This window comes from Bombus vosnesenskii, unplaced genomic scaffold, assembly GCF_011952255.1.
Source record: "Bombus vosnesenskii isolate JDL3184/JDL3185 unplaced genomic scaffold, Bvos_JDL3184-5_v1.1 scf7180000015569, whole genome shotgun sequence".
In the NCBI taxonomy this organism is placed as follows: Eukaryota; Metazoa; Arthropoda; class Insecta; order Hymenoptera; family Apidae; genus Bombus; species Bombus vosnesenskii.
The window spans coordinates 1-18821 of NW_022884053.1; the positions used below are offsets into that span (position 1 = coordinate 1).

Genomic DNA, 18821 nt, shown 5'->3' on the forward strand with positions numbered 1-18821 from the left:
GTTAATCTCATTATACGTTAAATTCATTATTCGTAAGACATATTATTCGTTCCTCTTATTGTTCGTTAAACTTATTAATCTTTAATCTAATTATTAGTTAAACTTATCGTTTGTTAATCTTATTATTTATTAAACTCATTATTCATAATATTTTGTAAAATCTTGTTTATTCGCGTAAATATATTCTCTGTTTCGTAAAACAATGGCTAATTCAAACGAAGGATCATTACGCGCCTTAAATCCTAATGATAACCCGACATATATATGTGAGTGTATTTTATCAAAAATATGTTTTTTAGTTTTTCTTATCTTAGTAATTATTTTTAAAAAAATAAAGTCTTATATGAAAATAAAGCTGTTCTTTATTTCAAATAATTGAAGTAAATAAATACAATGAGTTTTATATTTTATTATATCTTATATTATCGTTATATTGTTATTGAAAAAATTGATATAATCAACAGTTCTTCCTGTTCTCTTGATTGTTTCTTGCTTGTTTCAAACCATGATAATAACCTACAAAAGAAATAACATAGTCCATTGAAAATTTAATATACACTAAAATACTTATATGAAATAATTACCTGTGTGAAAACCACTAATATACCATGACATCAACATACTTGAAAGTGCGTCTGTATCATTATCTGGTAATCTAGTACATTTTATTAAAATTTCGTATTTTTTTCCAAATAAAATGTTAAACTTATTCCAAATTACTTATTAATATTAGAAGTATTCAGCATTCCATTAGAATTTTTAAATTGTACTTACTTGGCCATTAATTGTGGTGGTAAAGGAGGTGCAGGTGGCATTATATCAGTCATCGAATTGAAAGATGGTCCCGGTATGAAGTGATGTTCACAATCCATTTCTTCTACATTATATTTTTTCGAATTTACATTTGTAGAAAAATTAGTCTCACAAATCTCGTCGTTCTCTTCATTGAATTTCTCTTCCAAAGCTTTCTTTTGTTGTGCTATTTGACTTTGCAAACCTTCTGATTCTAAAAGAGAACTCAACTCGACTTTCTCTGTATTACCATAGCCTAAACGCAGAGTAAAAGAAATTTTTGTCATTTAATAGAATGGCTGAGTGACATTCAGTTACTGTCCTTACAGGCAATGTATTAGAATTTCCCGTGCATAAATGTATATGTATAAATGTTTGCCTTGATATATGTAGCAGCTAATAATGAACAATAAGTAACATGCATGTTTATGGTTCATGACCCTATATCCCACGGGTCTCCCCATAGACATTGACAGGTACTCCTGCCCAGTTAAGAACCTGCTGAATGACACTGTGATAGACTATGCGAAAGCCTTTACTTCATATATATATATATGTATTTTTAGTACATTTCTTAATTGACATAACCATCATGCTAAAGGTATTACCTACAAATTTTACAACACACGTGCCATTGTTTTCGTAAATTTTTGATATTATAGCTTCATAAATTTCTCCATCCACTGAGTATATTGCACGACAAGGTGCTCCATTTGATCCATTTCTATAGAGAAAAGATGTGTATACAAATAAATATAAGTAAATAGCAAAATAAAATAATTTGCTTCTTAATCAATATATTTAATAATATTCTGTATCAAATTTGTAATATTCTATCAAAATCACAACCTTGTGTAATTTACTTGCGTGTTTAGGCTGCTTAAGATTTTGTAGGTTTTCTTTCGGTTGAGAATTTCCAACATCCATTCCCATTCGCTTGATAACTTCTTCTTTTGCTAAATTTATTGCTTTATCATATGCTTCTATTAATGCACTATCGTCCCAAACATTATCATTGGCTGTGTCTGTATCCTTTTGAGATAGCAAATTATACGTTATTAATATCGATACAAGTATTTTATTATCAAACTATTGCAAATTATCATATATGTCATTTTTCAAAAATTGACTAAAAGGTAATGGATACTGTTAATTACTATTATGCTAAGATCTTGTACTAAAATAATGTTAAAACCATTACGTTTCCATTACCATACATACGTTTCCATTTCCTCGTATAAAAAGAACATTCATATCATCTGCCATTTTAAAATAACATCATTTAAATATTGAATTTGCTTCGGAAATATTAATTTGTCTCATTTCTTTAACTCTAACACATTGTAAACAATGATGACATTATACCAACTATAATACTAAAAATCTATTCCCCATTCATTCGAAAGATTATTTTTGAAGCAAGGTTAACATTGAATGTTCCCAAACTTCAATAACTGTATTTTACTTTCTTTACAATATCTAACAATATATTAGAATACTATAAAAAATATTGTATGCACAAGAAACTGTTTATAGCGAAATAGCAAAAGAATTAATCACATATTATAACTAAAACGAGATTGTTAAGTAGATTATATTATACTGCATATGCGTTAGTGTTTCAGCTGGTAAATATAGTTTTTATATCTGAAGATAAATAAGATTTAATTCTATAAAATTGCATAATGAATTATACATCTATTTATTACTATTCGTATTTCCCCTTAGTTGTATGTTGTCAATAGCATCAATCACGAACATATAAATAAATATAGAAGAAACCTCTATATGGTTTCTTCTATATGGAAATGGAAAGGGAAAAATGAACATGGAAGACAAGAAAGTTTTCTTCAGGTTTAGCGTATGCGTGATACGCTTTGAATGTCTCAGATAAAGATAAAGATACTCTGCTCATTTCTATTTGTTCCGCAGAACGAGAAATTTGTTGTCTTTCATATTGGTTTTTACGATTCAATTTTTGGGTAGTTTTCCTTAGCGAGTGTCGGTCCCTGTTTGATATAACCAGACCGTAATTTATACAGATATGTATTATAGATATATATTTGTAAAACTGAAATCAGATGAAATAAATGTTGCCTGAGGTTTTAAACGTTTAATAAAAACAATATTTCATTTGGAAAAAAATGTAAGATATGTAAAATTACATATTGATCATTTTGCTGGTCTTGTATCATAAAACGTGTGGCCCGAAGAGCACGTGTCCGGTAGAGATACGTCACTTGTGTTGGGAACCGGTTTATAACCTATCACAGTAAAGGAACGTCCCAGTATAGCAGCCGAAGAATGCCGTGAAAGTTTCTGTACAAAGTACAATTGATCTACAATTGATATTTTCCGCAATACTTATCTGGTGTTCGGTCAGGGTGTCCCATACTCATGATATTTATGACAGTGGAATGGCGTTAGTAAATCAATTACACAAATTTTCGAGATCAATTCTCGGTATTGCATCAAATTATTCAAAATATACAAGCAACACAACGTTGCCCTTTTTGCAGGCAACAAGAGGAATATCGACCACGCAACCACTTTCAGAAAAACAAGAGTAAGGGATACAAATTTTCTTGTGCTTTCCTTCTTTTTTTAATAGAATTTCAGTACTTACCTTCCAATATAAAATTGGTGTCAAAATAATAATGCTAATAATAATGTCTAAGAAATTTTTCTCTTTGTAGGAGTATAACATCTAGAAAAATAACATAGTATTAATAGAATAGTATTAATAAGAACAACATTGATAGTGAACAACTAAAAATATAACACTGTTATAAATATATGATATATGAATTTTATTTATGTATTATTAAGACAAGTATATCTTATTTTTAAATTATTTCTATTATCATAAGTGATACATATAATTAAGGTATAATTAAGAGAAGATTAATTGAAGAAACACAAAAAATAAAGAAAATAATTATATTGAGATACTTTTTATCTTTCATAAATATTATTTTCAGAGTAAATATAACGTTTGTTAAAGCAAGTGGAGAGAGAATCAAAGCAAAAGGGAAAGTTGGAGATACTATATTAGACATAGTAGTAAATAATGAAATTGATTTAGATGGATATGGTATGTTTTAAAGAAGCATAATTTACTTAATTTAAAATAAATAATCTTGAGGTAGAAAATATTTGAAAATTTTCATTTTTATCAAGTTTAATATTCTTATTATTTTTAACTTTTGATACTTTATTATATAAGTATGTTGTAATATTAAAATATAATTGATATAGGTGCTTGTGAAGGAACATTAACTTGTAGTACGTGCCATTTAATATTTCCGAAAGAAGTTTATGATGCACTTCCTGACAAACCAACAGATGAAGAATTAGACATGTTGGATTTAGCATATGAATTAACAGATACGTTAGTTCATAATAATCAGTATCAAATCATTCACATTATTAATTCTATTACCTTTTAATATTTTATAAAGTGAATTTTTTTTTGTAAATTTATGTAAAGACAGGTTAGTATTGGGTATTTCGAAATCTGAATCTCAATGTAGAATTTCAAATCGCTATCTCTGAATACTACGAAACTGAAATTATAATAAATTTTCATAGTTTTTTATTTATGACCCTATAATCATTACAAATCTGTGTTGGAATTAGCATATTTACAGTGTTGATTTTCAAATGGATAAATAGAAATCTTATTGTGTATTAGTAATAATTTGTATAGCAATAAATATATTTATTGACATATTCAGTTATATAATATTTAATTTCAGGTCACGGCTAGGCTGTCAAATAGTAATGTCTAAGGAACTAGATGGAATTGAGGTAAGAGTTCCATCAACAATTAATGATGCGAGAGCATAACTGAAATTATCTATAGGTTTTTGAAAATTTGTATACAATGTTATACATCTCTCGTTAAAAAACCCTTGTTATAATTATTAAAATATTGGTATTAAAAAAATATAATAAAGAATCTTGTGTTTAAATGTGAAGCTTATATATATATACATATGTTATAGTATAATTGCAATTTTGATATTTGTACATTGCCATTGTAAAAAGCCTATCCAATTATGAAGAAAATATATCTTTTATTTTTGATATACAGGGTGTCAATTTTAAAACGTTCATCTAAATTATTTTCGTTACTATTAAAGATAAGAAGAAATTACTAAGGAAGACTTAAATGGTTTTAAGATGTGTACTTGGTTATGATAAAAAAGACTCTTGTGGAATAAATTTTGCAACTTCTGAAAGATTAGATAAAAGCTTAGAACCTAAAAAATAATTTGAAATTAATTTCGTTTAGATATACTGTTTGATTTCTTAGCTGTGGGCAAGTTTAAAAGATCATCAAACTCATGGTCAACAAAACAACAGAAATGTACATGCAATGCTTTTCCGTTTCACAACAAGTTATCTGACACTATCATCATTTTCGTGGCACATGCAACATTATCGATTCAGTATAGTAATGTTTTGGATTAAAACAAATGTCTCGACATTGGAGCAAAATATTTCAACCTTTAAGGACTAAAATTAAAACATATGAGTTTGTTTATAATTTTAATAGATTTTATTAATATTGTGTTTACTGGTTTATTAATTACAAGAAAGTTTGTAAAAGACTGAAGTTTTACGTAAAAAGTACAAATATTCTTTCAACAAAATTAGTCAAATCACATCATTATTTATACATATTGTATATAAATAAAATATGCGGATATATTACTTTACCCTAGAATTAAAATTCAATAATATTGAGGAATCTTATTTATTCAGATTTTGTACATTATCGCTTCTAACCTCGGATAATAGAACAACAAATTAAATATTTTTAAACAAAAACACTTTGTTCCTTTGTTTGATTTCCCTTGCTCGCGTTTCTTAACTACTTAGATATAAAATACTTACGTTTTCGAAAATTCATACTTCACAAGCTACTAAACGCTTTATCTGTTCAGAATAATTTATTGTTTTCTTAACTAGGTACATACCAAATACATCTATTAAGTTGGTATTTCTCATAATTACCAGTACATAAAGCTAAAACACTTTTGTACTATGCTTGTTATACATGGATCTAACAAATAATTTAACTTGTGTATTGTCGTTTGTATATTTTGTTACGTGTAAAATATTCTATTTCTACACTACTTATAAGTTCGATAAAGTGTACATTACACATCGTGAAATTTACATATTTTCACTTGGTTACCCTGCCCAATTCGAATATAATTCAGAACGTATGTGCTATATTTATATATTCTGCATTTGTTTTGTATATTATGTACACTGATCTGATCTTTGTAAACGCGAGTTTTACGATATTAATGAGAAATTTGCCAATTTAATGGAAGTTGTTAATTTTTTCTGGCACGTTTCACGTTAGCAGACATTTTTCTTAAGTTACAGTCGAAAAATGTTTTTATGTAAAAGAATAGGAATGATTATTAGGAAGTTATTTTAAGATGACAAGATATTTCACGTCTTCTATTTAAATATAGCGTTAAATTTTAATTCCGTCAATTCGTGTATACTCGTACATCGAATTTCCTTTTCTCATGTCATTTCTTTTCTTTCATTTCACATTTAATTACAAAGATAAAGTGTAAGTACGTTCCTCATAAAATTAATATCAAATGTCGCAAAATATACAAAAGTAAACTAAGAAGAGGGGTACATATTATTACACAAACTGTCGTTCATATTGCATATGTACATATGCAGTATAAAAACAATACTTTTGAGTTCTTAATCTCCTGTTTAAATAATCCTAATATCTAAATTTGTATCGGTCATTGATTCGATATAACTGCGTTTATTGGAAGTAATTAAGCTATAGCCTGCGCACAAGAGAAGAAGGAACAAACACGTATAGTATACACGCTTAAATAACAAAATTAAGTCAGTTTACGTTCAATGTGAACTTGATCAAAGTTCCAGTCTCGAATTATAGAGATTCTTACTATCAGTTTACAAAATTCGATATTACGATTATGTACCGTATTTGAAAAACATAAAATGCTTTGTTCAATTTTAAATAAAACTAATATTTACCAAAGCGAATACGAAAAAAATGTTATCATCAAACTCAATTTTCAATTATCAAACTTAATCCAGCACAAATACAAATGTTATTCGTGCTTTTTTACTTTACTACTTTTCAACTCTCTATAGTTCGAGATTTGAGTTCCGCTAACTTTCTTTCTACTGCGCATGCGCAACAGGAAAACTTGAATTACACGTAATAGTCAAAAATTCGAAAATCTTATCCTTTCGTGGCAGCGAAAGTACCCTAGGACTAGAGGTTCCATAACATTAATAATAATAAGGCAATAATATTAATATTAATAATAATGTAATCGAGTACTACTAACAATATTAATAATAATAATAATAATAATAATAATAATAATAATAATAATAATAATAATAATAATAATAATAATAGTATGGTAATGGCAAGATACACGCGGGTATAAATTAATCATTCCTTTCGTAATATCTACGACGTCTTCGGGATATTCTTTAGAAATTACTTTATTTCTGGTCAATATTCATTAACGAGCAACTTTTCTCTCTGTTTCTTATCACGATTTTTTCACTTCATCACAATTGTACCGTTAGAAATTATTCAAAACATTGTTAAAATGTCCATGAAATATATGCAATTGCCGTATTGAATAAGCGAGTAATGAAGTTGCTGTTTCACTGAATAAAAGTGAAATCTCCAATGCGTGTGCTCAAGTATATAAGTTAAAAAAAGATTGGTACATCAATGCCTATTATTCTTAATCGATATTCATCATTTAACAATTAGGACCGAATTTTTACAAACCAACTCTAAACCACGACCCAATTTACAAATAAAAAGATCGATGTGTAAATTAACTATCAACTATTAATCTCCAATCCTGTGTGAAGATATAATGTTCGGACCAAATTTCTAAACTAACGTGGACAATTCATGCGGACTATTGGTGGTTGCTGCGCTACTTAGATCCAATGTGGCAGCCGGAAGACCAGGACTGACGCCGCCGGTTGCTTCCCGTGGCAAATGCTGCGATCTATTTAGCTTATTTCCAGGACTCGGTGGCGATCTATCTGCTGGTGTATCCGGTGGCGTAACCACGTTTCTGTGTCCGCTCACGTTCAGATGATTATGCGTCGCCGCGATCGGAGCTGGCGATGAGAGCAACAAGGGCGGTGGGGACATTGACACGTGTCGATGATGATGATGGTGATGATAGTGTTGGTACTGTGCAGCTCGGCCGTGCGTTGCGTGGCTGGTATTTAGTTGGTTCGTCACGGGCCCGACTTTCGTTGGGCAGCCAGCATGGTGGATGGTTAACGGGCCACGTAGTTGTTGTTGCTGTTGTAGCTGGGGCTGGTTCTGGTGCTGTTGCAGCTGCTGCTGACGCTGCAGCTGTACCGCCGCTTCGCACTGTTCGCGCGCTAACGCCTTCACGGCATTCGTCTTCTCCTACGAAATAAGAATGATAGGTTAGGTTGTAGTCAGGGGCCATAACAAATTAAAAAAGTTATAATATAAGAATTTACATTTTAGTTGAAATGATTCTAGTTACGAATAAGTATGAAAGATGATTCAAATCTTTTTCGTTACCGATAACCATGGTGAAAACTCTTTTGGATTACTTTCAGCCATTGTCAATCTTATTGTCTTATTATACTACATGCTTGAAGTAGAAGGAGGGGTACAGAGAAAAAGACTTTTTCTCAGTAAATATAATCGTTACTCAATTATTTTGTTCAACAGTTTTACAAATCTCCCAAAAATAAACGAGAATACGAAAATACACTGAATATCGTGTGTATGGTTATTTATAAAATCCCCTTGAAATAGTTGCGATCGCGGATCACATAAACAAACGAACCTGTCATTCTACAGAGTATCTTTTTCGGTGATATTATGCAAACGTAAATGTAACTTCGGTAGAACTCCTCGAGAACTTGTAAGCTTATATGACTCTGACCCAACCAGTCCATTCTAAAGTGTATAATTTATAAAAGGGGATTATATTAATACGCGGAGGATGTGGTAGGTGGTAAGTTTTGCATATGAATGTTTGTTGATACAACGAATGGTTAAATGGAGGTTTTCATGGATGTGATAAGGACTAGATCGAATGTTTTAACACTTATAACTAGAATGCGTATTTTTATACAAGTTTGTAGTTTTACGAACATAATCAAAGAAATAAAATTTTAATAGAGATTTGTTTTCTTATATACGTATATTTTAGCGCATTTTATGCATTTCGCGCCATTTGCGTACTTTTCACTTTCGCACGAACGTATAAAGATCCGCAATATAATTATAACGCTTCTTAAAAATGTGAAAAATCCTGGTTTCCTAAAAGCTTGCAATTGATTTCAGAAAAATTTTTATGAACTCTACCAGATAAATTATGGTAACTCTGAAAAACAAAATTTCACGATAAAATGATTTCCGGGTAAAATACACATAAAAGATGATTTAGACGTGTTTGAACGTGTTCATTTTCTTTTTTAATAGCGATATGTTCTTACCCTCTGCCACACGAAGACGTTATGGACCATTGCGCATCCACAAAACACGATGCCAAGGCCTATGAAAACCGACGTAACGATTGCCGGCGTCGAATGAAACTGGATGAATGTATACAATATCATACCTGAAAGCATTGTTAGAGGATCATTATAACACGTATGCCATAACAAGCGGGACAAAGAATCAGCGCAAATACATATTCTCAATACATATAATTCTCGATGCGTAAACTATATACATATGCTTTTAATTGAAATTTTCAATACTAGTTGCAAATTATTTTTCAATTAATTTATTATTTAAGTCTTTATATATCAATTCTCGACGAATAAATTACTTAAATTATAGAGAATCTATCTTCAGACAATAGAGAATTCAATATTTTTGGTCGTTAAGTAATTTACAAATTTCTAAAACGATTACGTTCGAAGTTTTGGACAGTATTTGAAGTTTCTAATATGACATTAAAAAAAAAAATAAATAAATTTTATGATATAATTAAAAAAACATTGTAGTCTATCATAATTTCTATTCCGTCAAATTTATTAAAACGCAGTTTTCTTCTGAACAGAGTCAAAATGTCCGTCTTGAATCGAGTTCAACAGCTTAACGATCGATCGAGCGAATGATAGCTGTGTAAACTAGCATGACACAACGTAAACTTTAGATTAGATCTCGATCCATCCACCAGCCGTATTCATGCATGACATGAATATTCTGTTTCAGCTCTTTATAAATTAATCTGTTAAAACTTCCCTAAAAGACGATCATTTTTATTTTTCTAAGAAAAATAATGACTATTCGGCGTTAAAATTAACTTTATTTCCATTGGATTTCTAAACTGATTTCATACACTCAGAGAGAGTTCACAGTATCTTTTAGATTCATGCCTGAATTCAAGAAAAATTAAACGTATAACTTATGTACTAGTATCTTTCAAAAGGTTAAAGTCGACAGAATTGAAGGAATTGGTTCTTACCAGTTAGAAAGACGGGAATTCTAATGAAAAACCCTCCGACAGCACATATCCGGCTGATGGATGATTTTTGCAGGTACTTGTTACTCCTGAAACAGACAAAATTTGAAGTGGAAGTCAGTTTCACGATTCTATGATAATTGAGCGAAATATAAAGGAACCAGTTTTTTGTTTAACAGCCAAGAATCTTTCAAAAATTCTACTGTAATTGATACTTCAAATATATTTAGTCAGACAAAGGATAATCATAATCGCAACGTTAATCTTAACTTTAATTCAAGGATCAAACAGTATCATTATACATATAAAAGTAAACATAAAGTCTATCCACATTATTGTTATTGTTATTATTATTATTATTATTATTATATGTTATTCTATAATTGATTTTTATTTCTTTATTATCAATATTATTCTATTTTCTATAATGATTCAATTATAGATCTTATTTTTTGTCAATCATATTTCACTGAAAAGATCACTTTGAAAATAATCTAATAGTAAAAAATGAAAAATAATCTTTTTCTACCTTGTCTTTATTTTTTACAAACCCTGTCCACCGCCGTAAACCTATTAAATGCATGAAACGACAAAGCAAAGCTGCTTCACATAATTCCCCGCTCACGCAGTGTCAATCAGCTCACGACCGCAAACGATACTGCTAATTTCCAGCGACCACGAACGATTTCGCCGTAATTGCCGGTGTGAAATTTACCAATACGTGCTCGAATTGGTCAATAATGGATAGAGCGCTCTTGCACACACTAATCTACCAACAAATAATATTGACTCAATTGAACAACAGCGCCTAGATTAACGGACAAACCGCATGTTCCAATCATGGCAGATTTACAATCACGGCAGAAAATACATGCCGTTATAGATGTTTCCTGGTCAAGACTAATTTCCACGCGTTAAGAACATTGTAACCGGAATCTAGGAAGAACTAGCACTTCCTGGAATAATACTATTGTGTCCTCGATGAATGTCTCTCCGCAATGCCCTCGAGTGAGCTGTTTTTGTCTTTGGTCGTACGACGTCCGGGATGAGAATTCGGGGAACGGTTTTGCGCTGCTTTAATACTCGCACAACCATCCATCCATGGGACTGCATCTTTTTAAGAGGACCAGTGATTAATCTTTTCCCACTCATTTTCATCTCTAATTTCTCATGAGGCTAAGATTCCTGCATCTTTTATCATAATAATTTATTAATACTATTAATAAATTGAGACAATTTTACACGTCGTATTTTGCGTTATAAGATGACTTGTAATTTGTAAAATTTACCTGTAAAATTCTTTTGTTTGTTTTACCGAAGCAATAGTTGGCATTTCTATACGACAATAAGAATTTGTTAATACTAATAATTTGTAAGGTTATCATGTTATCATTCTTCTAATGGATAGTATATTATTGAAACTTTTTTAATATTGAAACGCGATATTTTTTTTGGAGAAGAAGTGCATAGTAGTAAAGAGTTGAATTCTACGGACGTAAAAAGTGGACATAACATTTTCTGTACATGGAGTCGCCTGGCCTAAACATTTTATGATTTCCGGGAAAAAAACAGACGAATCCAGCGCTGATTTTAAAGCAGCTTCATCCAAATAAGCCACAATAAGAAATTCCCACGAAACAGTTGCGTTCATCCCCTTTCGAGATCGCCGACCTCTTTGAATGCGTTTCAAGTGCGTCGTACCAATGAAACTTCGAGTTCTAGACTAATTTCTCAGCCTTTCGCGTTAAATTTAACCTTCCGCGTTAGTGTATTTCGGACGAGCTCCTATTTTACGCTTTCGTCGACTTCACCAACGTAACACGCAGCATTCGCAAGTAAACCTGTCTCTTAAATTTGATGTGACACCGATACACGACGAGAAGAATCACAATGCCATTTTTATTCCACTTCGTTAATTTTTCGTCGTAAGGTTTAGCTGTAAATAGGATTAAAAAAATTTAGATTAACGAGGAATTTAAAATTGATCTGTTAAATCAACAATTTCCATTAGTTGTCGATAGATTTTATAAACCACAGATTACTGAGAAATTATACACATTGCAAAATATTTACCATTGGTTACCCACGCTACACGTAAATTTGATCAATCTACCAATGCACTAACACTGCAATAAATTTCTATTGCAACATTCCACGCTCCCTTGCCGCACCTTAAACTCCTCGCTAGATTTATTCCACCTTAAAGTGTCACATAACTCCTACGACACCGATATCAAATCTTAAACTCCACCAAATTCCAGAGAAACTTGATTTCGTCGAGAGTAAGAGATTAAACTTAAAAAGCAATTTATTTCATCTTTAAACTATCCCAAACTTCTTAAATATAATTTATATATATAAAATATTATACACTTATTGTGTGCATTATATATTTCAAGAACTTTGCAATAAAAAATAAAACTTATTACATTTAAGATATGGTTATATCGCACAGGCTCGAATATGATAAAGAGGTTAAATAAATGTCTCGAATCTCCGCAACAAACTCACACAAACCACCTAAAACACGTATACACAATGTGCATTCACTACGAACTCGACTCTCATTCCCTGCCAAAATCACAGGCATGCAGAGTCAATTTCACTGCTCGAGCTCAGTTCGCTGTGGAGTGCCGAAGCGTGCAGACGTGTCTCTAGTGCCCAGCGTAGTTCGAAAACAACACGTGTCGCCCAACCGTCGAAAGAGAACACAGCTAAGTGCCCCTTACCCCCTAGGGAGAAGAAATCCCACGCACCTAACCCCAACACGAATACTAGCCTCACAGCCTCACGACTAGTTGTTCATTCCGAATTAACTAGCTCGATGATGGCCCAGCAACCGCGACCAGGCTCTCCGGAGCAGACTCGCAGCTACCCCGAGCTACCCCCCCCGTGGCAGAAGTGTAGTAGAACTTTCCGCACTAACGACGCTAACACTACAAAGAAGAGGAAAATAGAACCAGCAACGCAAATAAACACACACAACAGGTTCGCCGTATTGGAATCCTCAAACGACGCCATGGAAATCGTAGAACCGCCATCAAACCAACACCCACAGAGAATCCCCCCTCCCCCACCAATTTTTGTGGACGACGTCATTGACATACAGACAATGACCAAGTCCCTAGAGAGAGATACCAGCAAGGAGGAATATAACCTTAAGATAAGCAACAACAAGGTGAAAATACCACCGACGAACCCAGAAGCTTACAGAAAACTCACCAAGACACTCAGGACCCTGAACGCCAACTTCCACACCTACCAACTTAAACAGGAAAGGCCTTTCCGGGTGGTCCTACGAAACATACACCACTCAGCAGACATAGACGAACTAAAATACGAACTCTCAAAACTCGGCCACGAAGTCGTCAACGTAAGTAATATAAGGCCTAGAGTCTCGAAAGACCCGTTATCCTTATTCTTCCTAGACATTAAACAAAAACCGAACAATAAGGAAATATATAACATCAGTCGCCTAATGAACGCGATAGTAAAGATCGAACCACCGCTCGTGAAAAAAGAAATAGTGCAGTGCAAAAGGTGCCAAAGGTACGGTCATACGCAGAAATACTGCAACCATACTTTCCGCTGCGTTAAATGCGCAGGCTTTCACTCCACTGACCAGTGCGCCAAATCACCGGAAACCCCAGCGAAATGCATCCACTGCCAAGGGGACCACCCTGCCAACTACAAAGGCTGCCCAGCACATAAAACACTATACACGAACAGGTACCCTAAGCTCAGAGCAAAAGAGGTATCCAACCAAACACCCAGCCCGCCGAAATTCACTACTACCCCAACCCCCTCAACCAACCAAACGCACAGTCCTACCAAATTCATCTCCACCTCAACCTCCTATGCCCAAGCAGTACAAGGCATCCAAAATAACCCGAACAGCCAAAGGAACCTTCCCCAAAACAGTGACCCCAACCCACCAAACACAGACAACTCCTCAAGGCTTGAAAAGCTAATAGAGAAACAATCGGAGCAAACAAATCACTTGCTATCGCTACTAACACTCATCGTGGAAAAATTAGCACGCCCCGACTCAAAATAAAACCAAGGCGCATAGCACTCTGGAACGCCAACGGTCTAGCGCAACACAAACTGGAACTAGAACTCTTCTTAAAACACCAGCAAATCGACGTAATGCTCGTGTCGGAAACCCACTTCACCGACAAGAGCTACCTGAAAATAAATGGTTACAAATTCTACCATACCCAACACCCCAGCGGAAAGGCCCACGGTGGCACCGGAATAATAATCAAAGCAAGTATTAAGCACTACGAACTCCCATCATTCCAGAAAGATTACCTCCAAGCAACAAACGTAGCAATAGAAGACTGTCATGGCTCAATCACCACCTCAGCAGTATACTGCCCTCCCAGACACTCCATCGCCAAAGAAGACTTTGATAACTTCCTGGACACCCTGGGCAACAGATTCATAGTTGGAGGAGACTTTAACGCCAAGCACATCCAATGGGGCAGCAGACTGGTTACAGCAAGAGGCAAAAACCTCTTAAACAGCATAACAAACAACAACCTCAACTACCTCACCACATATGAACCCACATACTGGCCCACTGACACCAACAAAATACCCGACCTTCTCGACTTCTTCATAACTAAAAATATCCCATCAAGACACATCCAGATCAACTCCTCGGCTGATCTCTCCTCTGATCATTCTCCCGTGATAGCAACAGTCAGTTCAACAATCATCGAGAATACACCTAATGGCTCCATTCACAACCAACACACCAACTGGCAGCTCTTCAGAGAAGTCTTTACACACCCAACCTCAGCCTTCACCCCACTAAAAACAAAGGAAGATATCGAAGCAGCCACGGAATACTTAAACACGAGCATAATAAACGCAATCCGCCTCTCCACACCGACAAAGCCATCTAACAGCAAACAAGAATATCCCCATTACATACTAAAAAAAATAGCAGAAAAACGAAGACTAAGAAGAGTATGGCAGACCCATAGAACACCGGAGGACAAACGCAAACTTAACAACGCAACCAGAAAGCTATCCAGAACCCTAAGAAACTATAAAAACGACTGTTTCCATAAATACCTCGCCAGCTTATCCCCCACAGCCGACGCCAACTACTCACTATGGAAGGCCTCCAGGAAACTCACACGCCCCCCACAAATAATCCCACCTATCCGCCGCCCGCAAGGTGGATGGGCGCGAAGCCCTATAGAAAAAGCCGACCTGTTTGCAAAACACTTGTCAAAAGTATTCAAACCCCATTCCCCCCAAACCGCCGCGGACGTTACTGAATACCTGCACACCCCCTTCCAAATGTCCCCTCCTATCGAACCCTTCTCCTCTGCTGAGACTATAAAAACAATCAGTCGCCTAAACCCCAAGAAAGCAGCAGGACACGACCTAATAGGCAATAGAGCAATCAAGGAACTTCCCACAAAAGGGATAGCACTCATCACATCGATTTTTAATGCTATCCTTCGCCTGGAACACTATCCCAAGGCTTGGAAAATCTCATTGATTACCCTCATCCCTAAACCCGGTAAACCGATATACGAAACCTGCTCCTATCGCCCAATCAGTCTTTTACCTACCCTGTCCAAACTATTCGAGAAGATGCTCACGAACCGACTCCTTCCAATCCTAGAGAACCTGAAAACACTCCCAGATCACCAATTCGGCTTCCGAAAACATCATTCTACAGTAGAGCAAATCCACCGCCTAACTCATACGATCAGCCAAACACTCGAAAAGAAAAAATATTGCTCAGCGGTCTTCCTAGACATCCAACAGGCATTCGATAAAGTATGGCATGAAGGGCTACTATACAAACTTAAAAAGATCCCACCCCACCCCTACTACTCCATCCTAAAATCTTACCTAACCAATAGGCAATTCATGGTTAAATACCTAGACGCCACTTCCGCAACATTCCCAATAGAAGCCGGCATACCCCAAGGTAGTGTCCTCGGACCCCTACTGTACTCCATCTACACTGCCGACCTACCTATATCAAACGATATAACAATAGCGACATTTGCAGACGACACAGCGCTATTAGCTTCCCACGCTGACCCGGTAATAGCCTCATCCACTCTCCAGCGAAGCCTCGACTCCATGGAAAAGTGGTTTCACAAATGGGGCTTCAAAGTCAACGAAAAGAAATCCACACATGTAACCTTCACGCTCCGAAAACAAACCTGCCCCCAGGTCACCATCAACAATGCAACAGTTCCTAGCAGGGACACAGTCCGATACCTGGGCATGACCCTGGACAGGAGACTAACGTGGAAGACACACATCTCAGATAAAAGGAAGCAACCAAAGGACAAACTAAAAAAACTCTATTGGCTCACGGGCCGACGCTCCAAACTAAATATACAGAATAAAATTACCCTCTACAAGACCGTAATAAAACCTGTCTGGACCTACGGAATCCAACTATGGGGAACAGCAAGTAACTCCAACATTGAAATACTCCAACGCTTTCACTCGAAAACGCTAAGATCCCTAATTGACGCACCTTGGTATGTAACCAATGAAACAATACACCGCGACCTCAAGATACCCACCGTCAAAGAGGAAATAGCAAAATATAGCAACAGATACAGCAAAAGAATCAACAAACACCGAAACCCTCTAATCACTGGACTACTCGATACGACGGACCAGACTCGCAGGCTGAAGAGGCACTACCCGCTAGACCTAAACGTCAGATTCATTTAATTATCCAAATTAAGCATATGCACTTACTTATAATACTTATAAATTATACCTATCTATAATAAGTATTAACTTATTGTAAATAAACAGCCATGTCACTGCGCCACGCCAGAAAAATTACTGAAAATTCTCAACGCGAGAATTGATTGTAATTTCAACAAATAAATAAAAAAAACCTGTTCCTCTTCCTAGGTTACCACGCCGAACCTTTGCGCGCTTTTACGAGCGTTCCCGCGATAGTTTCCTGGCACTTGCTCGTCCTTTCATCGAAGGATCGATCGGTTAATTTAAACTCTCGAAGGCTTTGTCCAGTCGGTAACATCGATAAGCTTAAGTCGAAATACGGAGTTCTCGTAAATTCAGAATTTTATTGCCACCAGGATGTATATGGAGGCGACAGATGAAGAACACGATGTAAATTAGATTTCTTGCTTTTATAGAGAAGCAATTTTTAAATTGAACACCAGTCGTCGATCGGTTCTGTAGATCGTTTTTAATAACAAAATAAATTTGGTTAGTCCATAAAGGTTTGTTCGTGTGAATCTTCCCATAGATCATCCGCAACGTAAATGCCGCTATAACCGGCTGCAGATACATTTTCCTTGAACATGTGGCGGCACTTGACAGTAAACTTCCCAACAGTTTACGTCGCTTGACGCACGACACAAAGACCCTATACCTGCGGACAAGATGATTGCCAGATGTCGATACATTCGTACCGAATATTTCCAGCTAGCCTAAGGGCCGCTATAAATCTTAGGATTTATTTTAGCTAAGGTCCTCCAAAGAGACAAACAGTCTTTGTTTATCAGTCTCGAAGTCGACCACCTACCACGGGGACACACGAGAAATCTGCTATCTCTCACACACGACGCTGCCCGCTAGCAACACCCTCTCAAGGGCAGCTAGCATCCTTTTCCAACGACCAACACGAATTAGCCAATAAACATTAACGTACATATGCACTTACTTATAATACTTATAAATTATACCTATCTATAATAAGTATTAACTTATTGTAAATAAACAGCCATGTCACTGCGCCACGCCAGAAAATTACTGAAAATTCTCAACGCCAGAGAATTGATTGTACTAAACAAATAAATAAAACCCGTTCCTCTTCCTAGGTTACCACGCCGAACCATTGCGCGCTTTTACGGGCGTTCCCGCGATAGTTTCCTGGCACTTGCTCGTCCTTTCATCGAAGGATCGATCGGTTAATTTAAACTCTCGAAGGCTTTGTCCAGTCGGTAACATCGATAAGCTTAAGTCGAAATACGGATTTCTCGTAAATTCAGAATTTTATTGCCACCAGGATGTATATGGAGGCGACAGATGAAGAACACGATGTAAATCAGATTTCTTGCTTTTATAGAGAAGCAATTTTTAAATTGAACACCAGTCGTCGATCGGTTCTGTAGATCGTTTTTAATAACAAAATAAATTTGGTTAGTCCATAAAGGTTTGTTCGTGTGAATCTTCCCATAGATCATCCGTAACGTAAATACCGCTATAACCGGCTGCAGATACATTTTCCTCGAACATGTGGCGGCACTTGACAGTAAACTTCCCAACAGTTTACGTCGCGTGACGCACGACACAAAGACCCTATACCTGCGGACAAGATGATTGCCAGATGTCGATACATTCGTACCGAATATTTCCAGCTAGCCTAAGGGCCGCTATAAATCTTAGGATTTATTTTAGCTAAGGACCTCCAAAGAGACAAACAGTCTTTGTTTATCAGTCTCGAAGTCGACCACCTACCACGGGGACACACGAGAAATC

At 35.2% G+C, this 18821-nt stretch overlaps 3 protein-coding genes across 3 annotated transcripts; 1 reads left to right on the top strand and 2 right to left on the bottom strand.

Annotated features, from left to right (window-relative positions):
* Positions 1 to 379: 379 nt before the first annotated feature.
* LOC117241268 (survival of motor neuron protein-like) lies at positions 380 to 2058 on the bottom strand. The gene is made up of 6 exons (XM_033507230.1): positions 2014 to 2058; positions 1613 to 1824; positions 1401 to 1516; positions 775 to 1048; positions 585 to 655; positions 380 to 516 (listed from the first exon to the last, which is right to left on the bottom strand). Exons 1-6 carry the CDS (start codon positions 2056 to 2058, stop codon positions 458 to 460), a joined length of 777 nt encoding a protein of 258 aa, XP_033363121.1. The 3' UTR covers positions 380 to 457.
* A 912-nt stretch (positions 2059 to 2970) lies between these two features.
* LOC117241266 (adrenodoxin-like protein 2, mitochondrial) lies at positions 2971 to 4682 on the top strand. The gene is made up of 4 exons (XM_033507227.1): positions 2971 to 3358; positions 3774 to 3886; positions 4051 to 4183; positions 4551 to 4682. Exons 1-4 carry the CDS (start codon positions 3210 to 3212, stop codon positions 4639 to 4641), a joined length of 486 nt encoding a protein of 161 aa, XP_033363118.1. The 5' UTR covers positions 2971 to 3209; the 3' UTR covers positions 4642 to 4682.
* A 2534-nt stretch (positions 4683 to 7216) lies between these two features.
* On the bottom strand, positions 7217 to 10333 carry LOC117241267 (protein nubbin-like). The gene is made up of 3 exons (XM_033507229.1): positions 10314 to 10333; positions 9334 to 9458; positions 7217 to 8266 (listed from the first exon to the last, which is right to left on the bottom strand). The coding sequence occupies exons 2-3, from the start codon at positions 9454 to 9456 to the stop codon at positions 7730 to 7732; spliced, it is 660 nt and encodes a 219-aa protein (XP_033363120.1). The 5' UTR covers positions 9457 to 9458; positions 10314 to 10333; the 3' UTR covers positions 7217 to 7729.
* Between the last annotated feature and the right edge of the window lie 8488 nt (positions 10334 to 18821).

Coding starts and splice junctions, on each gene's coding strand:
- LOC117241268 (XM_033507230.1), bottom strand. CDS start 2,058: ATGGCAGATGATATGAATGTTCTTTTTATACGAGGAAATGGAAAC. Junction 1,825..2,013: donor TTATACGAGGAAATGGAAAC/GTATGTATGGTA, acceptor CTATCTCAAAAG/GATACAGACACAGCCAATGA. Junction 656..774: donor CCACCACAATTAATGGCCAA/GTAAGTACAATT, acceptor AAAATGTACTAG/ATTACCAGATAATGATACAG.
- LOC117241266 (XM_033507227.1), top strand. CDS start 3,210: ATGGCGTTAGTAAATCAATTACACAAATTTTCGAGATCAATTCTCGGT. Junction 3,887..4,050: donor AATTGATTTAGATGGATATG/GTATGTTTTAAA, acceptor TAATTGATATAG/GTGCTTGTGAAGGAACATTA. Junction 4,184..4,550: donor GCATATGAATTAACAGATAC/GTTAGTTCATAA, acceptor ATTTAATTTCAG/GTCACGGCTAGGCTGTCAAA.
- LOC117241267 (XM_033507229.1), bottom strand. CDS start 9,456: ATGATATTGTATACATTCATCCAGTTTCATTCGACGCCGGCAATCGTT. Junction 8,267..9,333: donor ACGTCTTCGTGTGGCAGAGG/GTAAGAACATAT, acceptor CTTATTTCGTAG/GAGAAGACGAATGCCGTGAA.